Consider the following 26,716-nt stretch of genomic DNA (forward strand, 5'->3'; position numbering starts at 1 on the left):
CTTTGTAGATTTCCTCCCCCCACACACACACCTTTTACCCAGAAGTGCTGCAGGATCAGAAACAATTGTTGGAGGGTGCAAGAGCCAAACCCTCTTCTTCCGTAAGCACATACCAAGCAATTCCTGATGCTGCCTTTCCTGCCTCCCCTTTTCAGTGTGTAAGTGGGGTTGATGGTGGAGTGCAAGGAGAAGTCACATCTCCTCAGTGTCTGGATGAGGACACAACTTATCTTTCCACTTCACTTCCCCTTCTAAGGCTGTGCTTGAGATCTCATCACTGCCTACGAGCTCCCAGGACTTGAACCAGGTGCAAACACGCAAGTTAGGGAAAATGAGTGGAGGACCAGAGGAACATTTTTGCTCCTCTGGAAGGGAAGCTGCCTCGCCTGTTGAGACACACTGACAGCACGAACATACTCATTGGGTGCCCCGGTCTGTACCATAGCCCCATGATGTGAAGCACACACCATGCATTACTTCAGCAGAGTAACTTGTTGGCGTGGTTCATGCTTTGACTGCTACAACGTGACAAAACAGAGATGCTGTGTAAGTTCATACCCCAATGCCAAAGCGGAAATCACCTGCAGAAAATGCAGCAATAGGCACCTCTCCTGACGTGTGCTAGAGAATACCTCCTCAAAGGCCGTTCACGGCCTCAGATTTTGCGTGCCAACAGCACAAGCTTTGGTTGGGTCTGGCAACATCTAGCATCAGGAATCATCTCTTTCTCCATGAGGTGCCTTGCGCTATGTAGTAAAGGAATAGCAGTGTGGCTTCAAGGGGTCTGTCTGGCTTGAGGGCTCAGCTCTTGGACTCTGAAACCTCATTCTGCTCTGATTTAGCAAAGTCCAATGCGTTAAGATTCAAGACATGCTGTAAGGAATGTAGAAGTATGAAGGAAGCGATTGGGGTTGAAAGGGGATATTTTTTTGTTTACTCCTGAGTAGCCAAATGGGCAAGAGGCTTATTTATTTTAAAGGATTTGTTAATATTTTTAGCGTGCATGTGCCTGGGAGTGATGGAAAGGCCCATTTTTAAATACTGAGATCTATAAATCTCTGTGACAAACTTACAGAAAGTTCTTTTTCCTCAATGGAAAGAATCCAACAGAAAACCCACTCAACACGCTGCAGCATGGATGTTAAAAACCTACCATAGCAAAACTGCCACTTTGTTTGTATAATCTATTTTTCCAGCAACTCTACATTAATTTATTACAAACGTGGGGAATAACACAGAGGGCAACTTTTTTGGTAGACAGATACCCACATCTGTTTCTTAGCACTTCAGGCAGTGCCTCCTAAGCCTTCTGGACCAGTGGAGCTCCATCAGCCTGCAACAGTTCTCACAGGGCATCAGACATCCCAATCAAACTTCAAATGGAAAACCTCATTACATGGAACAGTTCCAGTCACCAACTGGCTGGTCTCACAAACCACCTCAGGATCCGAAGCACCGATCTAAATAACATGGGTTGACATGGGTTGGTTTTATTTTTTTCCATGGACTTCCAAATTGATCACAGTTTTGATGCTTAGGCAATTTGGGCTATACATGCTGGTCTCTGGATGCACATAGGGGTATGTTAATGACAGCCACATAGGTTTTAAAAACAACCTGTCACTACCCAGATATTATCTCTAGCAGAGGAGACTGCTACTCCTGTATCCAAACCTGCACTGCTTACTCAGATGGACTTCCACTGCAGTGAATGGGAGACACCGAAGTCCATCAAGGAGCACTGAGTAGGTGCAATGCTGATAATAAAGAGCGAGATACTTGGGTTGGGACTTGTAGCTATAAAAAGGCAGCAAAAAGGAAATGGGCAATTCTGTTCCAGTGTTTTAATCACACAGCAATAAAATGTAGAAGTTCCAAGTCCAAAGAAACAAAACCCATGTTCTTCTTGATTTAAGTCTATGAGATTCATCTGTTGGAGGCTTGCGGCTGATCCTCCCACGGTTGTTACACAGCCTTTATCTGTGTAAATAACAGCACCAGAATTGGGTCTGTGACAGTTTTTAAAGACCATTCCTTGATCTAATTACCTTTTATCCTTGGGAAAGCACCTGAATACTTTTAAGCTATATGAATCTGAAATTTTTTTGGCTAATATCACACAGGAAAAGAAGCAAGAAGGGATTCCAACCATAAAAACAAAACCTTACATCTTCTGACACTGGAAACCACATTGACTTTTAATGTGAGTGATCCCTGGAATTCAATGGACTGAAAAAAATAATATGCTTTCAGTGATGTGAGAAAGCAGAAGGATATTCATGCTTGAAAAGTAAATATTTTCCTGAGTTTCCATTTAAAAAACTATTAAACTCTCAATAAGGAGCAATTTTTAAAGATTTAAAGTTGAGAGGTACAATCCATTTTTTAGAACTCTTTCACGTTCTTTTTCAGGGAAAAGGAAAATAAGTAAGCATGCTGCTCTCGTACTTCTCCCTGGTGTGCAGACACCCGTGTGCGAGCACAGCCACACACGCAGGATGAAGGGGAGTGGAACCAGACTGCTGCTGGCAGCTCAAGGGTACCAGAGCATCACTAAAGCGTGCCTGGGTTTTTGGTGTGACAGGAACTGCTCTTCATGGCACCTTCTCCCCTGTAGCCAAAGCCCTTTCCTTTTGCGAATACCCCTGGAAATGGATGCTGCCTAAGCAAGCAGTAACTTCCACTCCAGCCTCAACAGACCCCATATGAAGTGTCTCAAAAAACAAACAGGCCTAGGAAATTGGTGGCAGTCAAACCAAGAAGCAAGACATGCTACCTGTGCGAAGTGTGGAAAGAGAGAGAATGGTGTCGGCTCTCTCCCCAGGTTACCACCTCAAGGACTGGCACTGGTCTTCTCGGTGTGGCTATCAGATGTAAGTGGGGTGACCAGCAATGCTCTGAGGATAGGCTGGCTCAGTGGCCTGAAAATACCACGGGTCAAATTCAGTTTGACAACACTGCCCAGTTTCCACCCACATCGATGGTATTCTGCCACTCTGCTGCTCAGACTGACCCCAGAGGACAGACTCAACCACCCACCACCAGCAAACAGCGTGCCAAGCTACAGCAACTAACATAAGACACATGGCAACTGCCTGACAAAGCATTAGGTCAAAACCCCCATATCAACTAAACAAAGAAAAAAACTGGTTACTGCTGCAAGAGCAGGCACTCAGAATCGAAGAACCATCAGAACCATCTCAGTTGCTGCTTCAGCAACTGAGAAGACACACACAAAAAAATACAGTGACAGAAAAATTCAATTTTCCTATTGTGAAGAAACCATCAGAATGGTGACAAGAGTGTCAAGAGTTTGTCCTGACTTTGCTGTAGATCATCATAAGATGGGCAAGATGAAATCTTGATGCAAACACATGCAGAAAAGCCAAGTTAAGTTATCCTAAGTAATCTTCATTCAGCTGCCTCTCCCCTTTGGAGTGCTGAACCCTATGCTCTCAAATGTTGAACTCTTTAAGCACAGAGCTAATTAACAAAATGTCAAAAAGAAAATCCGTCTCCACTGAATCTCTCGTGATTCATTCCTGTGTGAATGCACTGTTTGAAAAGAGGGAGGACTACTGACTTACACTAGGGTGAAGAAACCACTGCTAATGGCAGGCTCTTCTTCACAGACCAGCCACACAAGGGGATCAGTCTCATACTCTGATATTCTGCCCTGTAAAGATCTGAGACACCAGCAGTCAGGAGCCTATGGCTTGATGGGTTCCTGATAGAAGGCCACAGAGAAGCTGCAAAACCTTAAGAAAACAAAGAGACAAACTTTCTGTGTTTTCAAGATTTCCTTTGAACACAAAGATTCGTGTTTTGTAAAGCTGCAGTAACTCATGTTTCTGACAGACGTTCACACTCACTGAGTCCCCAACATCTTTTAGTTCTTTTGCTTCTACTCCGTGTGAACTAATCCAAAAACACGCTGAAGTTTCCTCCCTCACATCTCTCTTGCTCGGGATGAATGCTGGAATGAAAGGGTTCCTACTGACTGAGAATTCCTGCCAACATCTGCAACTGCATAAATGTGCAAAAAATGTTCTGTACTGACTGACTGTCTTCTCCTGTCTCTCAGGCCTCATCACAGATTGGGACCAGGTGGTGGCTCTCACAAGGACAAATTCTGGAAGCCCACCTGAAGCCAAGGGTTTCCACTCACTGGAGCTGGTCGCCACAACATAGCATGGGTGCAGGCTTTTTAGAAGCAGTGTTATGCACAGCAGAGAGTGAGACAACACATTAGTCTAGCAGGGAGGCTGGTAACAAATAACTACATGTATTAGATACACCCGCTGAAATGTTTTTGTGATTTTTGCTTTGATCAATATATTGTGGACTGTTCTCTGCAGACCAACTTAAGAAAAACGGGAGTGGTGCCACTTCCCTGCTTTGCATGTTATTAACACAAGGGCAACCAGTCCAGTTCTAGAAATGTATGTCCGTGGATATTCTCCTGCTGACAAGAAGTTTCAAGAGCAATGAACAAAGCCGCTTTTTGATGCAAAAATAAAAACAAGCCTAAGGATCTGGAATCGAAAACACGTCCCATCTGTGTCTCTTAACATAGATATACTATTTCACAGTACAGCCCTTTCCCCCTTCTCAAACGCCTACCCTTCTCACTAACATTTAAAGCAATTAGGATTATCTTGAATGCTCACAGTAGGGCACATTCATTGTGTACTTTCAAATAGCATTAATTCTTGGCATTAGGAACTCGGGATAAAAGGTAAAGACCTGAACGGAGATCTTTATTCAGCATGCTTTACCACGGATTATCTCATTCTTTTCCAGTTCATGCTTGTACTTTTAGCAACTAAGAAGACAGGGCTGTAACTGATGTAATTAGAAACCAGAAGCTGAAGAAAATATCCTCCTGCTGATTCCCTCACCTCTGGCTTTAAATTCTCTTACAATAATACGTGAAACAATCAAACAAGCTTTCCACTTCTCAGCCACCATCAGTTAAGACAGGGAGGATGCAAAGACAACGTGCACGAAGCACAGGCTTTTTCTCTGAGATTCCAACACCTACCTGGAAACTATACCAATCCATTACAAAGCAATCGCCCTACATGCTTGTAGACATGATCGGGAGTGGAGCAGTACTGATGAACCAACGCTCTCTGCTACTATCAGTGTCACATTCTGTGGCTATCTTGATGTCACTAAGTCACTGCTGCAGGGTAGGAAAGGCAGAGGGTGAACCATCTCAGAAAAACCTCCTGAGGAGCAGGTATGCTGAGATGAGCACCTTTGCTGTGAATGACTGAAAGGCAATGCGCAGAATTCAGCTGGTAAAAGCTTGCTTTTGGGTTGGCAGAAATGAATGGTTACCCACCTCTTGTGCAAGATATTCACCAGAAACGCCCACTTTGCCCCAGCCAGGTCGCAGCAAGGTATAAATCAGTATAACCCCGCAGAAAAACTCCCCAGTTTATATTCCACTGCCAGGAACCCTGATAGCTAGTTCTCTCAGTAGGGAGACACGATTTTAGTGGTTTCACACAGACATTTTCTGTTTTGGAAGACATGAAGTGAAACATTCTCCGGGAACAGGACATCTCAATGTAAAGCAGACACTTCCCACTGCTGGGTAACAAGGTAAAATGCGCTCTTCTACAGAGGTTTTTTTGGTTCATCTCTAAGTGTAAACATTCTGAAAGATTACACAAGAAGCATGAGGACCTCAGCATCCCAAAAGAGCTGAGATGAGGTCACAGATTTGAGGTACTGTTGTAATTTATATAGTGTTACCCGGTAGTAACACTACAAAAGAAAAGGCATAATGATAAAATACCAAAGGCATCTCCCTTTTCCTTCCCTACCCTTCCCCAGTCATTTATTTAACCCCAGCGTTGTCCTGCGCACACATTTGCATAGCAACACTGGGAATTACACCTGGGAATTACAACCGGAGAACCAGTTCTGCTGCTGAACATGCAGCCCCTTTGGTTTTGAATTGCCAGTACTGGAAAGATGCACGTGCCTCTCCTTCAGGCGGTGAGTCTGTGTTACAGACCTACTTTTGGAGAGCCCTGCTTCCCTCAGAGATCCAAAGTCCACCACGGCAGGGTAAACCCAATGGTTTGCATGGCTGCACTCTAAACCATAGGCCAACAAAGAGACAATGATTTGGGGAAAAAAAACCCAAACCACAAACGACTTCAAGATTAGAGAGCAGCCACGGAAACATATGAGGAGGCATCGATTTCCAGGAAAGGCATATAAAAAAGTGGCTGTGAGGGATGGGGGTATTTGGAGATCTGCCACCTGCTGAGGGGCAGCAAGGAATCTCAGAGTAATGAAGCAATTTGCTTCATCACGTAACAAGGCTGTGACAAAGCTGGGACCTTTCATCTCTTTATTCCTGGAGGTCGGCTACTACTTCTCTATTCCACACACAACACTGGAGACTGATTCTCCATCAAAAAAAAGATGTCCCTGGTGTGTTGTACTCAGAAGACTGGCAAAAGACAGAGGCAGCTCTGAGGAAAGAAACAGACTTCAAATCCACTTTCTGGACTGTTTTTCTTATTCCTATAGTAATTAAAATCTGTTCTAACAACACGATTAAAATACACACGTATCAATCACTTCTCATGAGAAATACCTAATTATCTCGTCAGTTGCTGCTGCGCAGGCCCAAATGTCTATTCTGGGCATTCTATCCTGCCAGGACTGGTTTTGCACGAAATTGCTGTGCTACAGGGCCAGGGAGCTTGGGACCTGCTAGGCTCTCCCATTGCTGGGCACAGCAGCAAGGCAGGGATCTCACCGCCCCATGCGCCCCCCCTCCCCCACCGCCTTTGAGGCCAGATCCATGAAATGAACTGCATTTTTTGAAAAAGTCGACTTTCCTTCCTGTGAAAAAGAAAACAAACCATTCCACGGATCTGGGTCAGAACAGGCCACACAACCACGTGAACAAGCAGCAACCTCTGGTGGCAAGGCAAAAACAAGCAACAGGCTGCCTACAACTCCAAGTCTAGTGACAGGAATCATAGAATAGTTTGGGTTGCAAGGGACCTCTGAAGGTCATCTAGTCCAACCCCCCTGCAATGAGCAGGGACATCTTCAACTAGATCAGGTTGCTCAGAACCTCGTCCAACCTCACCTTGAATGTTTCCAGGGATGGGGCATCTACCACCTCTCTGGGCAACCTGCTCCAGTGTTTCACCACCCTCATCCTAAAAAATTTCTACCTTATATCTAGTCTGAATCTACCCTCTTTTAGTTTCAAGCCATTACCCCTTACCCTATCACAACAGGCCCTGCTAAAAAGTTTGTTCTCATCTTTCTTATAAGCCCCCTTTAAGTGTTGAAAGACCACAACAAGATCTTCCTGAAGCCTTCTCTTCTCCAGGCTGAACAAAGGCTCTTCTCCAGGCTCACCACTCATGTGAGCCTGTTGAGGAAAGAAGGCATCTGTCCAGCTGAATCCTCTGCTTGTCTCACTGTGAGTTTGCAGAAACGTGTGGTTTCAGCAAAACACAACCAGTGGGTTGGATTTTTTCTAAAGCAGAAATTTTTATGAGAACAATTTCCAGCCAGCTCTAAAGAAGAGAAAATGGTGTCCCATCTCTGCGCTCTATGGTCCCCTCAGACATAATTTGGGGACCTCACGCCAATTTTATGGAGACTGCTTACTGTCCATCTCCTTTGTGGTCTGCATATTCTCCTATGCTGACGACGCAGGCTTTTCCATATATCCCCAACATCACCCAACTCACAGATAACACCACACAGAGGTGACTGAAATGGACATCCCCAGCTGCCGTTAAATAGCGGCAATGTTATCATGGCTTTCACGTGGCAGCACAAGAGAATGAATGGACGAAATGCTGCCCACTGCAGACGGACAGATGTGGGGAGGAAAGACCCGCCTCAAGGAAAGACCTCACATGCTATACCTACCTCCTAGTGCAACACTGGAGACAACTAGTGACTCCCAACTCCCCATATGATCAACTACAATACAGTTGCCTTTGTTTTGCTTGGTGTATATACATTTAAAACCTGTCTAAACAAGAAGTTCTTTTTGAATAACTGCCTCTAGAAGCATCCATTGTCCTACTCAGAAAATGCATTGCCATTTGCAATAGCTCTGTCAAGAAAATGTTTTTTGAAAAGCAATGGTAACTTTAAAGGAAAGAGTGCATTCGAGGTTCTGGATAATGCTATCAAGCAGCAGAATACGTGGAGAGACAAAAAAAACCCCACAAGATTTCTCCCTTGTGTAGCTATACTAAAGGAAGGAAATAGGATCCTAAAAGCTTTAATAATCCTGTATAACTTTTTGGTGTTCAGCACAGAAATCCAAACATAATGCTATTTTGGCTGAATGTCTCTCTGTTCTTGGATCAGAAAGGCTGTTAATCTCCACCAGCATATCAGGGAGAAAAAAAGAGCATATCACACTTTGTGCAACAGCAGGACTAGCCATATAAATGTAAATGTTAATTCTGGTCACCCCTCTTTATGTTTTTATTGCTGCCAATGTCACTTTCAATCTATAAAACAAGGATGAAATCCATGCCCATTGCCATCAGTCATAATGCTCAAAGAGAAACCAAATAGCTAATAATGACAGCCTCAGCTTTTTCAAGTTTAATGACAGTCTTAATTTTAGAAAATACTGGCTCAGTGCAAAAATGCCATGTTATAAAGCTTGAAAGATTTTTTTCGACACTATTTCCAAGCTCTTGGAAATCAAGAGGTTACTCAACAATCAGAGAAAATGCTAAGTCTAATGAAAGCGATCCATTATGGTAGATACAATAGATTTTTTCACTTGCAAAGAATGGATTTTTTTTTTTTTTTTGATGTTCTTATCATGCAAACTTCTCTGCTGGGAAGGAAGAAAACAAGGACCTGCAACTCATACCACATTAGTGAAAGCAGAAGGAGGTCTGTCACTGTCTTCAGCGTGAGCAAGACTGTACTCACCAATGACTGCTCAAAATCGAACGAGAGGGAAGAAAAGAAGAAGCCTTATCATTTACAGCTTACAATTTAAGTGAATCTACAGTTTAAAAAGCCCAGAAGGCTTTAAAGTGACTTAATATTGCCATGGCATTACCATTTTTAATATTGACTTTAATTTGGAAGCAAGTCAAGCAGATTGGCGGTAAAATGGTTCAACATGTATTGATGAAATACACAGCACAAGATGGGTATATGCATGAATAGAGTAAAAATGTTGCTACTTATTTTAAAGTGAGATTGATGCCCTCCGAAGTTTAGGAACCTCACAGCAATAAGTCACAATACTTGAGAAAACAGGGACAAAAACGGAACACAAAACCTTTTTGAGGTAGTCAAATAAGTTAAATGAAGTTTCACACAACATTAGGCTTAAGACAGACCCGCTGCGTTATATTTATATTTATTTCCATGAACACAACAGCAGTATTAAATGCAGCCTGTGAAACGCTGGTGCAGCAGGGAGGCTGTCTCTGCTCCCACGTGAAGGTCCAGCCTCCCACTGACCCTGTGCCACCAGCCGGAGGGGACAGGCTGCACCTAACGATGCTGCTGCTTGCTGCCAGCGCCATCTCCCCAGGCCCAGGAGGTCCTGCTGATCTCCCACAGCCCCGGCCATGCAGACCCAGTGGGAAGGTGTTCTGGATCCTGACAGCAGCGCCCTTGCTAGGAAGGGCCAAACTCCCCTGAGATCACAGTTAACGGTCTACAAGCTGTGTGTCAACAGGGCCTAAAAACCTTGGTCGTTTTAGTTTCCTACAAGGATATGAGGTTACCTCAGTGCTCTTGTGCCATCTTCCCTTACTAAGGTTACTGGAATGGGCTTGAGTGTATCTGACCAATTTTCAACATGTGCTTCCCTTGCCTCGCTTCCCTTGCTTCAGACCTTGCCACGGTCTGAAGTCAGAAGGGGAACCTTAAATCATGTTTAAGTGGCAGAAAAGTTCTAAAATAAATAAATAAATGAATCAGAAATTTATTCTTGTCATCTGTGGTAGAGAAAATTTTAAGACAGGTTCCTTAGGTCTAGTTGGCCAACCCAGACACTGATGGCCATGTCGAAGTCTGCTTGCCTTCAAGAGGACCACTCCAACACTATGTCTCAGGTAATTTCAACAGCGCTGAATGCAACTCTGGTCAATACAAAACTGATTCAATGCTGTCAGGGCAAGGCAGGGAGGAGAGAAGGGAAGCAAAAAGTGGAGCTCATCTTCAGCCCTGATGCCACCCACCACTGGCACCGGGTGGTGGAGCAGGGGGGAGGGCAGGGGCTGCAGGACCTTGCACCACACAGAATAACTGAGCACCTGGTGCTGTTCAGGGTCAAGGCAGGCTTCTTCCCTCCCTTGGAGGATGGGGCGGGCAGGCACCTCTGTCTCCCTCCACACATGTAGCTGACCGGTACAGCAGAACAGGAGATGAAGTGATCCAAGCTGGACAGTTAAGAGACAGAGGTACAGAGGTCAGCCCCAGGGCTGAGGAGGGGTAATTACTTTCAAACTAGGAGTCAACCCACATTCCTCTTTCCTCGCTTCTTTCTCGCTGCAGTTTGGGCAGTTACAGCTTCATTTGGGTTAGCCCCTGCAAAAGTGTCCATGTAAAAGGAATACGCCAGACCCTTCTCAACAAGCCAGTGTTGTTTCAGTCTGATGTAGACTGAACCCACACATAGCATTTTATGCCTTGGAAAAATGAGAGACTCAATCCACAAAATTAAAGTCCCTGGAAACACTTACGACTCAGGGAAAAGCAGGGGCAAGATGTGTTTGACACAGCTGGTACAGATAGCTTTATGAACTAGAAGTTCATATTTACCCGAGAGAGGACAGCAAAAACTGAGATGAGCTAAGTTCTGATATAAGAATATTTAGGAGGCTTTAAACTGCATTTAAGGGTACACAGCTGGCTCAAATCTGGCTTAGACTGGAATTTATCAAAATGTGTTTTATATAGCCAAATGCCAATACAAAAATCCGCTAAAAAAATCTAGTGTAAACAGTTGTTTCAGGGTGGGAAAGTAAAACACTCCTTGCAGTGTCTGCAACTGCCCTGAGACAGAACTTGAAAGGGAAAATGATTTATAAATGAACAGGAGAGAGCTCATTGATTTTTCTTTTTCTTTCATGTCCAGAAAGGAGACAAAACTAGTGACAAACTGGACTAAAAACATTCTTTTACTTTCAGCTAAGACATGATTAGTGCCATGCTTGGGGTAAATAAACATGCTACCCACAGCATATGGGGTCTGATTCAGACCTTATGCAACCCTTCTATTTGGGAAGCTTAAATGATTTAACAGATACAGTTAGATAAACATCAGGCATAGAGCTTTAAAACTGGCACTGTAAAATTACAAGTAAGCAGGAAATAAATGCAATGATTTTAAATGCCAATCTTAAAGGGGAAACAAAGCCACAATTTTTTGTTTTATTTCTAGATGACCCACAGGGAGTCCTACGTGGTTTAATTTGGCTCCCATTCTTTCTGGATCATGTATTAAAATGAATCCCAGCACATGAAGAGTTTGATTCTGAAGATACTTATAAACCAGCCTCCAGGTCTTTCCAGATTTTTAAGACAAGCGTATCTCAAAAATAAATGCCCCCCACCCTCAATCCCTTTCAAACATTTTTAAAGTGAGGTGTAATACACCCATCTGTGCTCAGATGCTTTCGGCTTTTCTCGCATCTTGTCCAACCCGTAGGTGCCAAGAGCAGGGTAGACCTTTCTTAGCAGAGGTGGGGTACATTGAAGAGAAACACTGGGGTAACGCTGGCACGTCCCTCATGCCGTGCCACCGTGTGCCTGCGCTGCGATGCGAGGGGAACGTGCCCTGCCAGCAAAAGCTATGGCAGCCCACCGCAGAAACCACCAAGCCACTTCAAGTCTTCTCCTTAAAACACCAACAGCACCAAAAGGTTAACGAAAATGCTGAAGCCCTCCTAACTACAGAGGGGAGAGTGGAGTCCGTCTCCTATTCCGATTATGCACAAAGAGCATGAATATGCATTTGTATATGATCTTATTTACAAGTGTAAAAGCAGCGAGGGGAAGCAAATACTGTTATAGCATGCAAAACATGCTTTGCACCAGCGCAAACACAATCTGGTATTTTTCCATTTTGCAAGTGAAAAAACACTTTGTCTAAATACTTCTTTCTGTGTTCTCTGTAGGGCAGACTGACAAAATGTCATTTACAGGCAGAAAGCAGCTATAACGCTTCCATGTCTGACCCACTTCAACAGGTCTGGAAGAAACGAAATACAATTTATTATAGCCTATTTAGCTCTGCAACAACTGCCCTTCAAAACCCGAAGGAGAACAATGTAATTGAACGTACATGCCTTGTCCCTGTAGAAACCTCAAACACCCTCAGGCAAGAGCTAATACAGATGTAGTACAAGGCATTAAAAGAGTGTTGGATGCTGTAGCTAGCAATTATCCTGGTATTTAACCAAATCTATCGCTCATCAGGAAAGCGTTTAGTGCAGTAGTCGGAGCGAGACAGGCTGACACGGAGCACAGCTACTTAACTGTCCCCTCCAGCGATTACACTTTCTCAACCCGAGAGTCATGTCAAATTAAACAACTATACATTGACTTTTCACTTCTGCAAACATTAAGGTATGACTGACAGCTCCTGGATGCTGTAAGACAGTCATTATAATCAGCCAACATACCGTTAGTTTATTTGCAGTACGGTTTTTTTTCCCCCTATTCTGAGCAACTTCCTCCCGGACTGTTTTTACAGTGCTCTATAGATACGTTTGCTTTGACTCCTTGCACGGTCACCGTAACAAAATGCCACCCCCCACCACAAGAAAGCAACATCAAATTAAGTGACTTAACTTGCATCCAAGATCCCCCCTTTTTTTTTCCCTTAGTCCTGGCCAGCACTTGCCCATCTAACTCAAATTTGGAGATGTCTGGACAGCAGCAATTGGATGGTAGCACTGCACCAAATACTGTTAATATGGCACCTTTCTGGAGTATTTTTTGCAATTCCTGCCCTGACTCCCGGAACTCTCTTTCAATCTACATATGGCAGACAAGGCAAGAGGAGCGAGTCACCTGCAAGAATGGGAAATTAAATGACAAGCTCTATGATAGTGTTCTGAGTATGTATTCGTAAAGACCTCAAGCTTCCTAAGGCTATTACAGCACCCCTATGTCAAGGCACCACTTACTATATATATCTGAAGACTGCAGCTTAGTAAAGTTACTAGAAACCGAACAGGTACATAAAGCAGTCAAGGTTGTGAAGAAATACGTCCCTTTGATTTTATATGCAACATTCTGGCACCTGAAACCACTACATTATAAGTGACAGCTTTACTCTCCACCCCTCTAATTCAAGCCACAAGAGTAACATAAAAGATGTCCAAACTTTCCCTTCTCAAAATAAAAGGACAGAGTAAAAAAAATATTCATAAATAATGCTCAATAATTCTACCCTCTCACCACCACCACCACCACCTCCCCCCGTCGCCTCTGAGAAAGCTCACTGGTTCCTTTAAAGCCTCTGGTAAAAAAGCAGGTGAGATTAATACTGTATCATTAAGATAATTATGAACACAAACAAGTCTAGAATTCTACTGGTATGCCTGGAAGCCTCTGTATTTACATGATGAGTGGATCTGAAGTTTCACCTTCATACTGCCTGCAGCAGACTGAAAGGTAAACTTTACAGTGTTAGGTGTTTTTTTAGAAAAACAGAATAAATCAACTAAATAAAATTAGTAACAATAAACACATTGTGGAAACTGTTCTGAGCTACAAAAGTATGATTTTACTGCAGGACCAGCACTCAAAGCAAAAACAGCAGCTGAAAACAGCTGAGGAGGACAAATGAAGTATAGTTTTCTCTCCTCTCTGGTAGTACCAACTGCAGTCCCACTCCTTTTTCCACTTCTGAACTATATTTAATACCAGAGCATGGGTCTCAGAAATCTAAAATTAAATACAACAGTATTTCAAACATCACATCTCTCCCTCTGGCCGAAAAGCCAAGCAATAATAAAACCAAAAGACATTGGTGAAGAGTCCAGGACATGCCAGGTCTGTTTCAAACACAGAGGGTAAAGCAGTCACAGCACTAAAAACAGTGAAATATAACTTAATTCCCAGGATTTGCAGTATAGCACTGAAATAACAACATCATAGGAAGTACTTAAAAACTTTGCTGGTCTATCTCCAATCTTTTCTTTCATTACTTTTTAATAAGCTAACTGCCACCAAAGCACCCAACTTTCACTAAAGCAAGTTACTGTCCTTGTCTGTGGGCCAACCAACACAGTGTGCTTTCTACTTCATGTGGCTATTACTGTTTAACTCCAGGGATATTTCTCAGACTACCAGATCCCCAAGAGAGCAGATTTACCTCCAAAGACTAACTCTCAATTTACTCAGAGAAGTGTCTTGGTTGTATTTTGCACTGACTTCCTACTTATGTAATTGGACAAAGGCACCTACTATTTTATCTTATTCTCAATGACCTTGTTTTCCCACTGCAGTTGAAGGGACTAAAACAAGCAGGGAGACCATCTGTCATTCCAGCCAGATGCACCAGTAACTTTTGTAGTTTTTGTATTTTAAGGTTCCTGGGTAAATTTCCTCCAAATCTTCTGCTCAAAGTTGCATCTCTGGGAGACATTCAAACCAAGAAAAAAAAACCAAAACAAAACAACCCTGCACCCAAACCAAAACCTACCAATGGGCCTTAGCTCCGTTTTGGTGGTTACCAGCCAGCTGCATCACCTCTACATCTCAGAAGCAACCTCCTCCAGCTGAGCAGCTCTGCCTCGCCGGAGCACAGCACACCGTCTGTATGTAACACCCTCATCTCACAGGTCCCCCGGCTCTGCTGCTGAGAAATTCAACGTTAGCATCTGCTGTAGCAACCCTACAAAAAACCCAATTAAGCTAAACCAAAATTCACATTTTGTATTTCTAGCCAAGGAACCATAAAACTACAATATTCGAAGAACTGTATTATTCAACGGTATTTTTTCAAAGTAAAAGGCTACTTTGCTGAAAAGCCAATGCTAAAACGCTGCACTTAAACAAAATACTGAAATACTTTTAAGAAATAGCATAAAAATAAGACAGTGTTCCATCAGAGAAATCTGTATTTGACCATACACAGTGTTTGTATATAGAATGTGCGCATAGCATGTGTGTATCCATATATCCATGTATATATATCTCTCTATCGATATAGGCACCCACACACAAGTACAGGTATGTGTAGATTATATATATTATATATATAAAGCTAACTTTCAGTCCTCAGAAAACAAAAGCTATCCCCATATAACAGCCAAATTCCTACATAACTCAATTTCGACATCTCATCTGGTGTGAACTGCACTCATTCCTAGTGTAAACCCCAGCGCGCTCTGCAATGATATACTGTAATGTCACATCGCAATCTGGATTTACTATAAAGGGCTGCTGACGAGTTTCAGAGCAGTAAACATTGCTGCGAGGTGTATTTCACACTGAGCTGGTTTTTATGAAGAACACTTCACCGCCCAGCCACGGCACCCAGATGATGAATGGTGAAAGATGCATGACAAGCTTCATCATTGTTTGTAAATCTTAACTGTTCCTGCTCACTAACTCTGCAGGCAATTTTCAAAGACAGCGGCCGACAGAAGGACAGCACAGCTTTCCTGAAGGTTATTCAACTTGTACTTGGCCTAAGCTGTGCCTGCGAGGAGCACTGGAAATAAACTCATCGGTTACACTGAAGCATAGAATTAAAAACATTTGATGGGCAGGCATGCTAATGGTTGATAAATTAAGAAAGCCCATTAAGTAGCCTTGGTATCCACCCCCCACCCTGCCCCGCAGGGCTACATACATCATGCGCAGGCAACATACCCTGGTATTATTTACACATGCAATATAAGTATGCATATTTATAAAACGGGCAGAATAAATGATGGGCTGTCTGCTCACACAACACCGCTCTACTGTATCCTGTGTAGTTAACGCAGCACTCAACCGTCCCCCGGCTCCTTTGCCCACTGCTTGCAGGAAAGCCACTTCTGTTCTCTTCTGTCAGAAGTCTACCCTTGCAACAGGGTATAACGCACAGAGAAAGGAAATCACTCAGGGCATGCAAGCACAGCAGTGGGGAGAGATGCTACCTTTCTTTGTTTCCCCCCTGCCCCTCCCGAGATCACTGTGATGTGGGAGCAGCGCCATGGACTGCAACAACCGCCTGCAAAGAGCCACAACTCGGCTCACCGCCTCCCTGCTCGAGGCAAAGCCAGTCTACGCTGCTCTGCCTTTTCCTTTCAGTTCCTCTTTTCTTTTCTTTAGAGATCAGCAGCAAAGTCTTCTTTTGCTACAGTTTCTCACAATCTGCAAAGGGTTGCTCATGGGAACGCCTTTATAAGCAGAAGAGGCGGCAGAAGCATCAGCTCCGCTGGAGACTCTCACCTGAACTACAAAGCTGGCATGACCTATGAGATGCTCTACACGGACCCTTACGCACAGAATATGCTGAAGATGGAGCGAGCTCTCTCCTCTCTTAACCAGCCAAGCTACGAGGATGCAACTGCACACTAAAGCAAAGCAAAGGGGCGAGCAGTACCGCTGTTTGTCACAATTACAAATCATGCCTGGGTAACCACACTGTGATCACCACTGTCCTGACAAGACGGCTTCGTTTGTTTTATAATTTTATGGTAGTTTGTTTTACTATTTCTATCAATTTCTGCTTGCAGTGGGAAAAGTTCTGCATCTAGAGGTAATAAAATCAGTGTCGAAGCCCCATCAGGTGTAAAAAGAAGAAGATCAACTGATGTGTGGATTTTTAAGTGAAGTATCCAATATCCTTTAAAGTGTGAGGAAAAAACCCACACAGCCTCACCAGCTGAAGTAACATCTTCCGTCCCACACAAAGAGCAGCTCAAACAGGTGGAAAGTAAGTCCAGGGCCCCAGTGGGTATAAACCATTGGTCTCTGACACATGGCTCCAAAACCCTCCTAACGGCGAGAGGGACTGAGAAGAAACCTTACTCTCTAAAAACATTAAAAGGAAAAGAGGGAAGATGTCCGGCAAAAGCAATCAAACGGAACCATTACTTTTCGCAGGACAGCACTCCGGCAGGGGCTTGCAGAGAGATGCTGATGCCTGGTGTGGGGTCCAGCACCACCACGTGCACTCTGCAGCGTGCCATCAAGGTGGCATCACTCGCCACAGTGCCTGCTCTCTGCCACACCCTCAGCCAGGGCCAGCAAGAGTGAAGGGCACGCATCAAAACAAATTGTTTTCAGGCTGGGGTTGATAGGACACCAGGAACTTCTTTTCATAGAAGAAAATTAAGAAAAGTAGAGATTTTGGCTGCAGGCTTAAATTTATTGTTTTGGATCTGCACTGTATCACTGATTTGATTTCCTCAGAACACAAGGACTTTCCTTAAATCCCTGTTTTACCAAACCAATGCCTGCAAGCCTGAAATACAGGTTTGAACTTCAAAAATCCTGCACCCTTTTATCTACACCAAATATTATAGCGTGGATAAATACAGGCCACGACAGAAATCTTTCTTCCACAGCTCAACAACTGTCCGGGCTGACCCTCTTCTGGGTGGATGTGGTTTTGCTGGTTTGGGTGGATGGGGTCCCACCAGCATCTCCCAAGACTTCAGGCTATCCCGCTCTCTCTTGCTAGGTCACCAACAAACAAAAGCGTTCACAAGTAGTTTTCATGAGAGCTTAGCATTCCCCCTAGAGGATGCTACAGCCCCACTCCAAAAATAATGCAATTTCTACAAAAACAGGCTTGGGGAGAAAACCAACAAAAATACAGCTTGCTCAGCTCCTGCGGCAGGAGCAGCAGCTTCCCCCAGAGCAAACAGCAAGGGCTCATCAGCCGCCCTGGCATGAATCAGCACAACTCGTGAATCAAACCGCTAATTCTGCAACTGCCCAATGACAAGTGGCTTTGCTGCACCTATTGCTTTATTTCTGTGTGCTTCTGAGCGAGTATAACATAAAGGTTGCATTTAGAGAAGAAACTATGAAAATAAGCCTTCTAATCAGGAATAAACTGAAGCAAAATGGGATGGAAGCAAACGCTTACATTCATTTCCTTTCAGGAATTCCCTTCTCTATCAATCAGACCTTATAAAGTTATTTTAATATTGGTCAAATCATCACCAAATCCAACCTCATTTAGAACACAGAGACATTTACAAAAAGGCTTCAACACATAGAAAAATGAGTTAGTTACCAGGGCTTATATTGAATATGCCTCACATTCTCAAATGTATTTCGATAGCTGCTGTTACAGCTAATGAAACGATGAAGCATGAATATGAATGTCACAAAACAGGGTTAGCGACCTGCTTGGTCTAAAAGATAAAAAAATCTCCAAACCCAAGAACTGTCTAGTCTGCTAAGCCCAAAATTCAAGTTTTTATTGAAAATGAAAATGGCATGTTAAAAGGGCATCTGCGCAACTGGCAGTGGAAACCAAGGCCTGGGAAAACACAGTTTAAAATCTGCTCACCGTCCTTGTAATGAGTGCCTAAGGGAAGCCACACACAGCACAGCCACTGGGGACTGTAAGCAGCAGCAATGAGAACAGACAACAAAAGATAAAACAGTTGTGTAAAGATCAAGTGACCCACTTGAACTGACTGTTCCAAGATCTCCAGATTTAGATGGTTATCCCTTCCTCTCTTCTTGTATCTTATTTTAAAATTTACTAGTGAAGTTTTATGTAAGATGGATAGTGGAAAATACCATCTAGAGTTTCAACAAATGCTGCTTGCTCCTTCATCACTAGGGATAGCATACTCTTGAACAAATGTCACTTTTTAAGCAAAAGATGCACAGATAGACACACACACACAAAACACACAAGCTAAATATTGCTGAATTGTACCAGTTCTAGGAGCAAAATTATATGTTCCCTGCACATTCTGCTGCTGAAACCCCTCCAAGATGCACTTCTGCTGGTGCTCTACTGACGAGGCGCGTGGAAAAGGAGTCGAAGTGGCACCTCTCAGGCTTGACAATGCTCAGACCCCGAAGCAACAGCAACTCTTCAGCTTACAGTGATGGAGGAAAATTTGGGCTATTTTCTGCTGTTATACCCTACTTCTCTAAGTGCTTTATTACAATAGCCCTGCCAGCTGGCTGCAAATAAAGAGCAAATAGATGCAAGGCTTTTTTCCGCTCTTTGGGGTAATTTCTTAGCCATACCAAACAAGTCTGCTTTGTTGCAGTGCCGTCTATATAGCTTGACTGCTTGCAGAAAGCAGTTCAGGTCTGAGGGCATCGTGTCAAAGACCTTTTGCATACCAGGTCTCCTTCACCTCTCTGATCCTACAGCCAGGTGCCACCTGTGGCTCTGGAGCCTTACTCTTATCCCGCATGGCATTTCAAGGGCACAGGCCCATGCAAAAATACTGTTTGTAGGAAACCTCAAAAAAGGAGCATAACTTTGGTGCACAGTAACCTGGTCTGAAAGAAACATCCAACCTCTCGTGCATGTTTCCATCACACACAGCATTCCTCGCATTCCAGCGATGCTTTTGCCAAAATGAAACCTTTTGTCTTAAGGTGGGAGACTGTTTCCAACATGTCCTTGATTGTGAAACCACTGGAAGAGGCTCTTCACAGAGCCACTCCTGTTGGGGAAGGCTTCTCCAATGGGTCAGCACTGTTCTCCATACAGCATCCAAGCAGAGAGACACAAGGGGGAGTCTTTAAATGCAGACCCTGGAAAAGTCTGTGCTGCCTTGATTTCCACGACTGTAAAACTGGGGCTACCAGTTATTTAACTTCTAGAAAGAACCGTGAAAAGGTGTTTTGAAAATGTTTGAAGCCGTTCTGATGAAAAAAAAAATCTGTTACTAGAAAAGTTCTCCTTCATAAAATGGTGTTTGCTAATTTACACAAAACTGTTGACCTTTTCTGTATCAAAATGAACAAAATGATAAGAGAGTGATCAAAATGATCAGTTTTTCTTATTTGTGTTTGGGAGGCGTTTCAGGCTCCTGCTTTATATTCAAGCTACAAATACAGCACTGGTCCAGTGCTTCATTACTTCTGTTTCCAACTATCCTGACACTTAGACAGAAAAACAGAAATTCAAACCCAAAGCAGCTAGAGCAACATTTTAAATGCAAGCCATCTCCTTCACCACAGGCACGGGCACACAGAACAATTATCTCAACATTTCACATAATAATGACAAAGAGGAGTTTTTATTCCATGCCAACTTTAAGACAAAGTAACTACTTTAAAATCAAAGGTGTCTGCAAATACAGGGATGTTTCTCCTTTGCATCCTTCTATTTCACAGAATCACGGAATGGTTCAGGTTGGAAACGACCATAAAGATCATCTAGTTCTAATCTCCCTGCTGTGGGCGGGGACACCTTGCACAAGGATCTCTCTCTCAGCTTGGCTTCTTCCAAAAGAAAGTCATGTTTTGAAGTATGCTTTCCATGCACAGGGATTGATAACAATCTCTCATACATTCATACACCTTTTCCTCTCATTGCTCTTGCAGAAAAAGGAGAGGAAAAATCTTTTGAAACTACAGACTACAAAATCCCTCTCCCACCTGGAAATAATTATACAAAACTCATAACCTGGTAATTTAAGAGAGCCCTCTGAAAAATATCCTTTTGCCATTTGTCACTGGTTTGTCTTTTTTTTTTTCTCCCCATTTCTTCCAGTTTCAGCTGGAAGGGCAGCAGCTGTGCTTACTTGGAAGCAAAACCATTTTACTTAGAACCGCTTCAGATTGAAAGGAGATTGACTGATGGTGTTTTGCCATTCAGAAAATGTCAGCCCATTACTATATGCAACACACTAACACGGTATGGCCTCATGTACAAATGTCAGAAGCTTCCTGAGAACTTTGCATCATTCATAAAAACAAAGAAAGTGTAAATCAGTGATCTGCTAGCTCATCTCTCCTCCCTTTCAATACAACTGGTCTAAACAGGCAGTTAACTTAGCAGAACAAAAGTAATGGAACAGGCTGACTGAAATACTAGCTGAGATAATGCACGAACCGGCAAGATTTCTACAGAGCTGAGGTTACAACTGAGTTGTGGGTAACAGACTGCATGTGTTGTAAGACCATCTCAGATTTGTGCTTGGGAATTTAATAACCATTTCTGTTAAAGATACGTGTTTACAATGTTTTGTAAATCTGGCTACAAAATAAGGTTTTTATTTTGACCTATTGCTCTTCTATACGCACTGTCACCATCCTGTAAAAATTCTGGATTAACAATACGTACGTCTTCACTCATAGATCTGTAAAAAATTAGTTATGGAGTTGCTGCAGGAGTTATTAGGTGAAGTTTTACAGTCTGCATTATATAGCAAGTAAGATTAGATGATCTTAATGTTCCCTTCTGCAAATTAAAATCTATGAACAAGTATTCTTAAAAAGAAAACAAGTCTCTGAGCATGGTTACCACTTCAACCGCAGAAAAGGAAGGAGTAAAATATGATTTGTTTATTTAAAACATGCACTAGAGTTGTCTTTAGCAAGTGTCAATGGCTAACCCTGCAGAAACATGTCACCAGGCTTCATGCAAAGCAGTCGGGCATCGTACAGAAAGTTCAGCCCAACAAGCAATGGGGAAATGCATAAGAGCGTGTCTTTTGTATGAGACAGGACCTGCAGCATGGGCAGTCAGTACTTTGGGGGAATGGACCACCCTCTTTAATACGCAGGATCCACCAGTCACAGCCTGCTGGCTGACTCAGCACTCACACAGATGACAATAAAGATGGAAAAAAACTCAAACCTTCCAAGGACTGTGAAAACCACCAGAAGAAAAACATCGTAGAAGTAACATCATGGGACCAACGCTCTGAGAATATTATTTTGTCTGTGGATGTAAAAAGTAAAAGCAGCTATCTCCTCCAAGAACATGCATAATGAAAAAGAAGATGCTTCTAAGAAGCCCATTAAATGGGTATGGTCCTGCTCACATGTTCAAGTTTCTCACAAAATATTGGTGCCTCTTTCACCCACTAGCTCCCTGCTATGGAAAAACACTTCTTCAGAGTCTGGAAAATGCTGTTTGATCTCAGTAAATTACATCTCACTGCTTGTCGGTTTCTGATTGATGGTGTAACTTAGGGAACAATATCTGTGTGTGGAATACTGTCTGGAGAAGCAGTCAGGGATTATTGAAAATACAGTATTTATGCAGTTTAAAAATCAGTGGCACATTACGCACAACTTTTTTTTCTAGAGAGATGAAAAATTACTGAAGTGCATTTGGGAACAAAGGGTATAAGGTCTTTTGTCTATTTGTAAGAACACTCGACTGGTAAGGCTTCTTAGTGAGTTAGTAGTGATGGATGCAAGAAAAAGTGTCAACTGCAGTTGAGCATAAAGCCAAACGCTCCTCCGACCAATGAGCAGAAAGGAAGACGTCACTGCTCAGTGGTGGCCAGAGAAGAGGGAAGAAAATAAAACTGAAGAAAAGAGCAGGAAAATGAACCAAGGATCACTGATTTCTCTAAGCCATTTAAAACTACTGGAGAAGGAGGAAAAGTCTAAGGTTTCATCAAACCACGTGTTGTTTCCTCATCTATCCGATACGTCACAATTAGTTAGAAGACTTTCAGAAAACAGCCGCTCCAAAAGAGCAGCCACCTCCTCAGCATAAATCATTCTGGAATTACTGAACTCAAGGGCTCCGTGCTGATTTACACCAGCCACAGGTATGACTTTATACACACTTCACCTTCCAAACTTCATTTGAGTCCTTAAGGTCCTGTCATGACACAACCACCATATTTTTCACAACAGAAATGCAACAGCCCCCAGGACATCAGCCACAGTAAGGCCATGACCAAAAACAATTATGGAACCTGGCTCAGAGGCAATCAACAGTTTGGGACACCTTTGAATGCTGTAGGAGTGCGAGGATTTTGGACATACAAAGCAGAATCACCCTACACTTTCTCTGTTTCTCTTCTTATTTTTCTAGCATCAGTTGCTGTCCTGTTCCAGGGATAGGGAAGCATCTCAATGCAGTTGGGTCTACTCCAGAAGGGCCATGTTAACGCCTGTGTGTGCACTATAAGATACTACTGGACCAAGGGTAAATTCAGCAATGCTTTCCTGGAGATTATTGCAGATGATAGTAATCCTTAGGAGAGCCAAGAAACACCAGATATGAAAAGGAAAAATTATCTGCAGTAGAAGTAACATGGTGTGATGAGTTTGAATGCAAACAAGGAAGCAAGTCTGCAAAGGGCTTCACGACACAGCTGGGATGGAGGAATAGTTCCCACACATGGTTCAGAAAGAAGAGGACAGCAAAAGCTCGATGGGAGGCTTGTGGAAAAAATCAGAGTCAGTATTTCTGAGAAGAAAGGACAGGAAAGATAATTCTGTGGCTGGGGCAAAGACAATTTTTTGTTCCTTTGAAGGAGCCAGGTGGTGAGCACCAGAGACAGCACCTCAAATGACTCTTTGTACAACTTAAGAGACACACATTGAAGCAGAAAGGTATGACTAAGTGCACACCTGAACCATTAGACTTCTGAAGTACAGGCTTGCACCACTGCACAGTAACAGACCTACGCTGACACCCCACTACAACCCTTCCGGAAAATGTCTACCATAGAGTCATACAGAATCATAGAATGATTTAGGTTGGAAAGGACCTTAAAGACCATCTAGTTCCAAGCCCCCTGCCATGGGCAGGGACACCAACCACTCGACCAGGTCCACCTTGCAAACACCTGCTCTCTGATGCCCGGCTTCCTTCCCAGCAGCGACCCACACCTCCTGGGTGCCTGCCGAAAGGCAAGGTGGTCCCAGACGCCCCTCTGGGTGCACGTACCTCTCACTTTCGACTCCGAGTAGGATGGGATGTCCTCAGAGGTCAGGATCTGGGGGAGGCAGGTGGGAGCACCAACCCCCTGTCCCAGGTAGGAAGCGGGTGGGTAGTAGGAGCACATGCGGTACTGGGAGCTGATGGCGTGGCGGCTCTCCACGCCCTTCACCTGTCGGAGAGAGAAGCACAACAGCAGCCTGTGAAAGCTGAGCCCCGGCTCCAGCCTCCTGCCCCCCACACACACGGCTTTGAAGGAGCTCACGGTGGGGTGGGTGGGAAGTAAAATCCTGACGGGCCTGGCCTTAGGTTTTTGCTTTTGTTGGCTCCCGGCGTGCCCACACCGCTCAGCTGCAGGTGAGGTGGCGTGGCGCAGGATGCGAGCTAGCAGCAGCACCAGCATCCCTATGGCTGGTTTACCTTGCCTCAGGTGAAGCCACGTCTGGCACACAAGCACGTAGCCTTCACTGCAAGGAGATTCCTGGCAAGTCCCCTGCTTCTGGCACAAACAACACCACGGCAAGCTTTCCAGATCCCTTCAACTGCACACACCTGGAGTGTCAGAGGCAAAGTGTCCATCCAGTCCCCACATCCCCCCCCAGAGGCTAACCCATCTCAGACCAGTGGTACCTGCTCTGTCGGGGACCTATGGGCTAAGGAGGACCGTCTTACCAACTCGACTCGCTCAGGACATGCTTCACGGCACCTGAACAGTGACACACACATGCAAACACACCGCTTTTCCTACAACCCAGAGAGATGGAAAAATATTTTCCTAATTTACCCAGAGAAACCAAGTCGTGGACAGACTACATAGGAAGCCTGCAGTGGAGCCACAGCTGGACACTGTCGAGCAGGTCCGCTCTATCAGCATGGTGGCCACCAGACAACCCCTTCTCCCTCCTGCAGCCCTCAGGTTGGCAGCACTCAGAAATCCAAGTTTATCCTACTCCAATGCCCTGAAATCATCCAAAGTAATCTCCTCAGAAAGGAAATAATGCTTATTAAAATTTTTGTTTTATGAAAGAACTACCATCTACTATTATTTGTTCCAAAGCTCTGCAATGTAACGTGGCTACAGTGCTCCAAAAAATGCAGCCAAACACTTCACAAGATCAGGATTTTCAACAGGAGAGGTAAGACTACCTGATCTCACTAAGTCTGCTGAGCAGTGAATGAGCAGTAAGATGGAAAACTTCTGGGCAGAGAAGTTTTGTACCACGTATTAAAGGCAGCAGTGCCAACAGAAACAAACATCCAGCTATGTCATTAGATGTTGTCTTCGCAAGTGGAAGGGCCTGACAACCTTTTCAGCCCCATCTCACCTTGGTTAAGGGAGCTCTGGCCATTCCACTGTGGTCCCCTTGGATCCCAGCCAGCCACGCAGGGAGCCCTGCTCCTCAACCAGGCTGCGATGCTCAGACCTGGGGAGCAGCGGAGGCAGGGGGTGAACCTGCTGTCCCAGATGGCCACCCCGCGCCAGCAGACCCTCAGGATCTGGTCCTGGAAGAAGGAGGCACTGGCACCTCCCAGAAAAGCAGCCAGAATGCAGTCACTCCTTGTTTTCCAGAGGTCCCCCCCCTTAATAATTCAATATGCATTTTAGTATGCTTAGCTGGATGTAATGTGGCCCGAGTCACCTAAAATCCTGCTGGTGTTCTCTGAGACAGAGGGCACCATCTCGCTTCCCATGTGGAGCCACGTTTGCAGTGAGATTCAGTACTGAGAGCCAGCGGTGGCTGTCTGCGGGAAGCAAAGTGCATCTCTGCCCATCTTCTGACGGCAGCACAGTTGCACGTATTTGCACATGTACTGAAGGATCATCATGACACACTTTTAGCCTATGAAAGTAAGAGTCTTACTTAAAAGGTGATTTTTCTACCATCTGTACCCTATGCATACAGAAAAAGGCCAACATGCACTAAGTTTCATCCATGATAAATAGCAAATTGCTCTTAAAAAAAATGAATGTGTCATCCCAAAGCATCCTCAACTTGAAAGAGACACTGGTGTCTCCTCTGTTGTTCTGAAAAAGGGCAGTCTCCACCTGGAAATGGTCATTTGTGCTGTGCACAGACTCCCTCCACAAAACCAAGACTGCCTCTGCCCTGAAATTATGGATTTGCAATACAAACTGGCCAAAAGCTCAGTCCAACAGCCATGCTGAATCTGCACATCTGCAAAGCTCAACAGCTCTAGAAGTACTGGGGGAAAAAAGTTAGCAAACTCCTCTCTGTCTGCTGTTCTGCACACATCATCTTCCTTCCCTTGGTGAGGCAGCATCCGCGGTCTTCACATCTCCATCTCTCCCTTGAGCAAGTGCATGTGTGCAACCGAGAAAAGGTCGCCTGCAGGAGACAGCATTACTTCAGCTGTAACAAAATGGAGGGATCACTCCCTGGCACCGCAACGATCACGTGCATGTTTCCTCTCCCTGTAGAGTGGATGCAGTGACCTGTTTCCTTTCAAACCCTTTTTTAGGGTTTTTCTCCATTTCTTAAAAAAACAACTCACCTAAAATCTCTGGATGCAATGAATTATTACTACTATTATTATTAGTGTGTGGTAGCTGGCTAGCAAGAGACATGTTTTATAATCTTATTACCCACACCAAGTCTATGAACCACAGTTCGACCGACAGCCAAAGGCTTGGCTCTGCAAAGAATATGCTGCGTATTAACCACTGAAGAAAATCTAAAAGCTTTTGGTTTTGTTTTATTAAACTGTTTAGAATACACACCGCAGTAAATCTGAACCATAAGGTTTTCTTTTTATAGTGCTTAGCAATCCTGTTTTACAGTAACAATAAAAAAACAACCATCCGTAAAAATTCTTGACCTTAGCGCTGCATTAAAAAGGGGGCTTAGGAGATCTCTA

The 26,716-nt window shown here is 43.9% G+C and overlaps 1 protein-coding gene across 2 annotated transcripts in view; it reads right to left on the reverse strand.

Moving 5' to 3' along the window:
- The window catches only part of DMRT1 (doublesex and mab-3 related transcription factor 1), a 59,798-nt gene that overhangs the window by 1,998 nt on the left and 31,084 nt on the right, over window positions 1-26,716 (reverse strand). For both annotated transcript variants that reach the window (XM_054185952.1, XM_054185951.1), the window contains one exon: window positions 23,849-24,011. In XM_054185952.1, coding sequence (XP_054041927.1) covers window positions 23,849-24,011 — 163 coding nt within the window. The remainder of the gene's footprint in view (window positions 1-23,848; window positions 24,012-26,716) is intronic.

The sequence above is a fragment of the Rissa tridactyla genome, chromosome Z, assembly GCF_028500815.1.
Source record: "Rissa tridactyla isolate bRisTri1 chromosome Z, bRisTri1.patW.cur.20221130, whole genome shotgun sequence".
NCBI classification, from domain to species: Eukaryota; Metazoa; Chordata; class Aves; order Charadriiformes; family Laridae; genus Rissa; species Rissa tridactyla.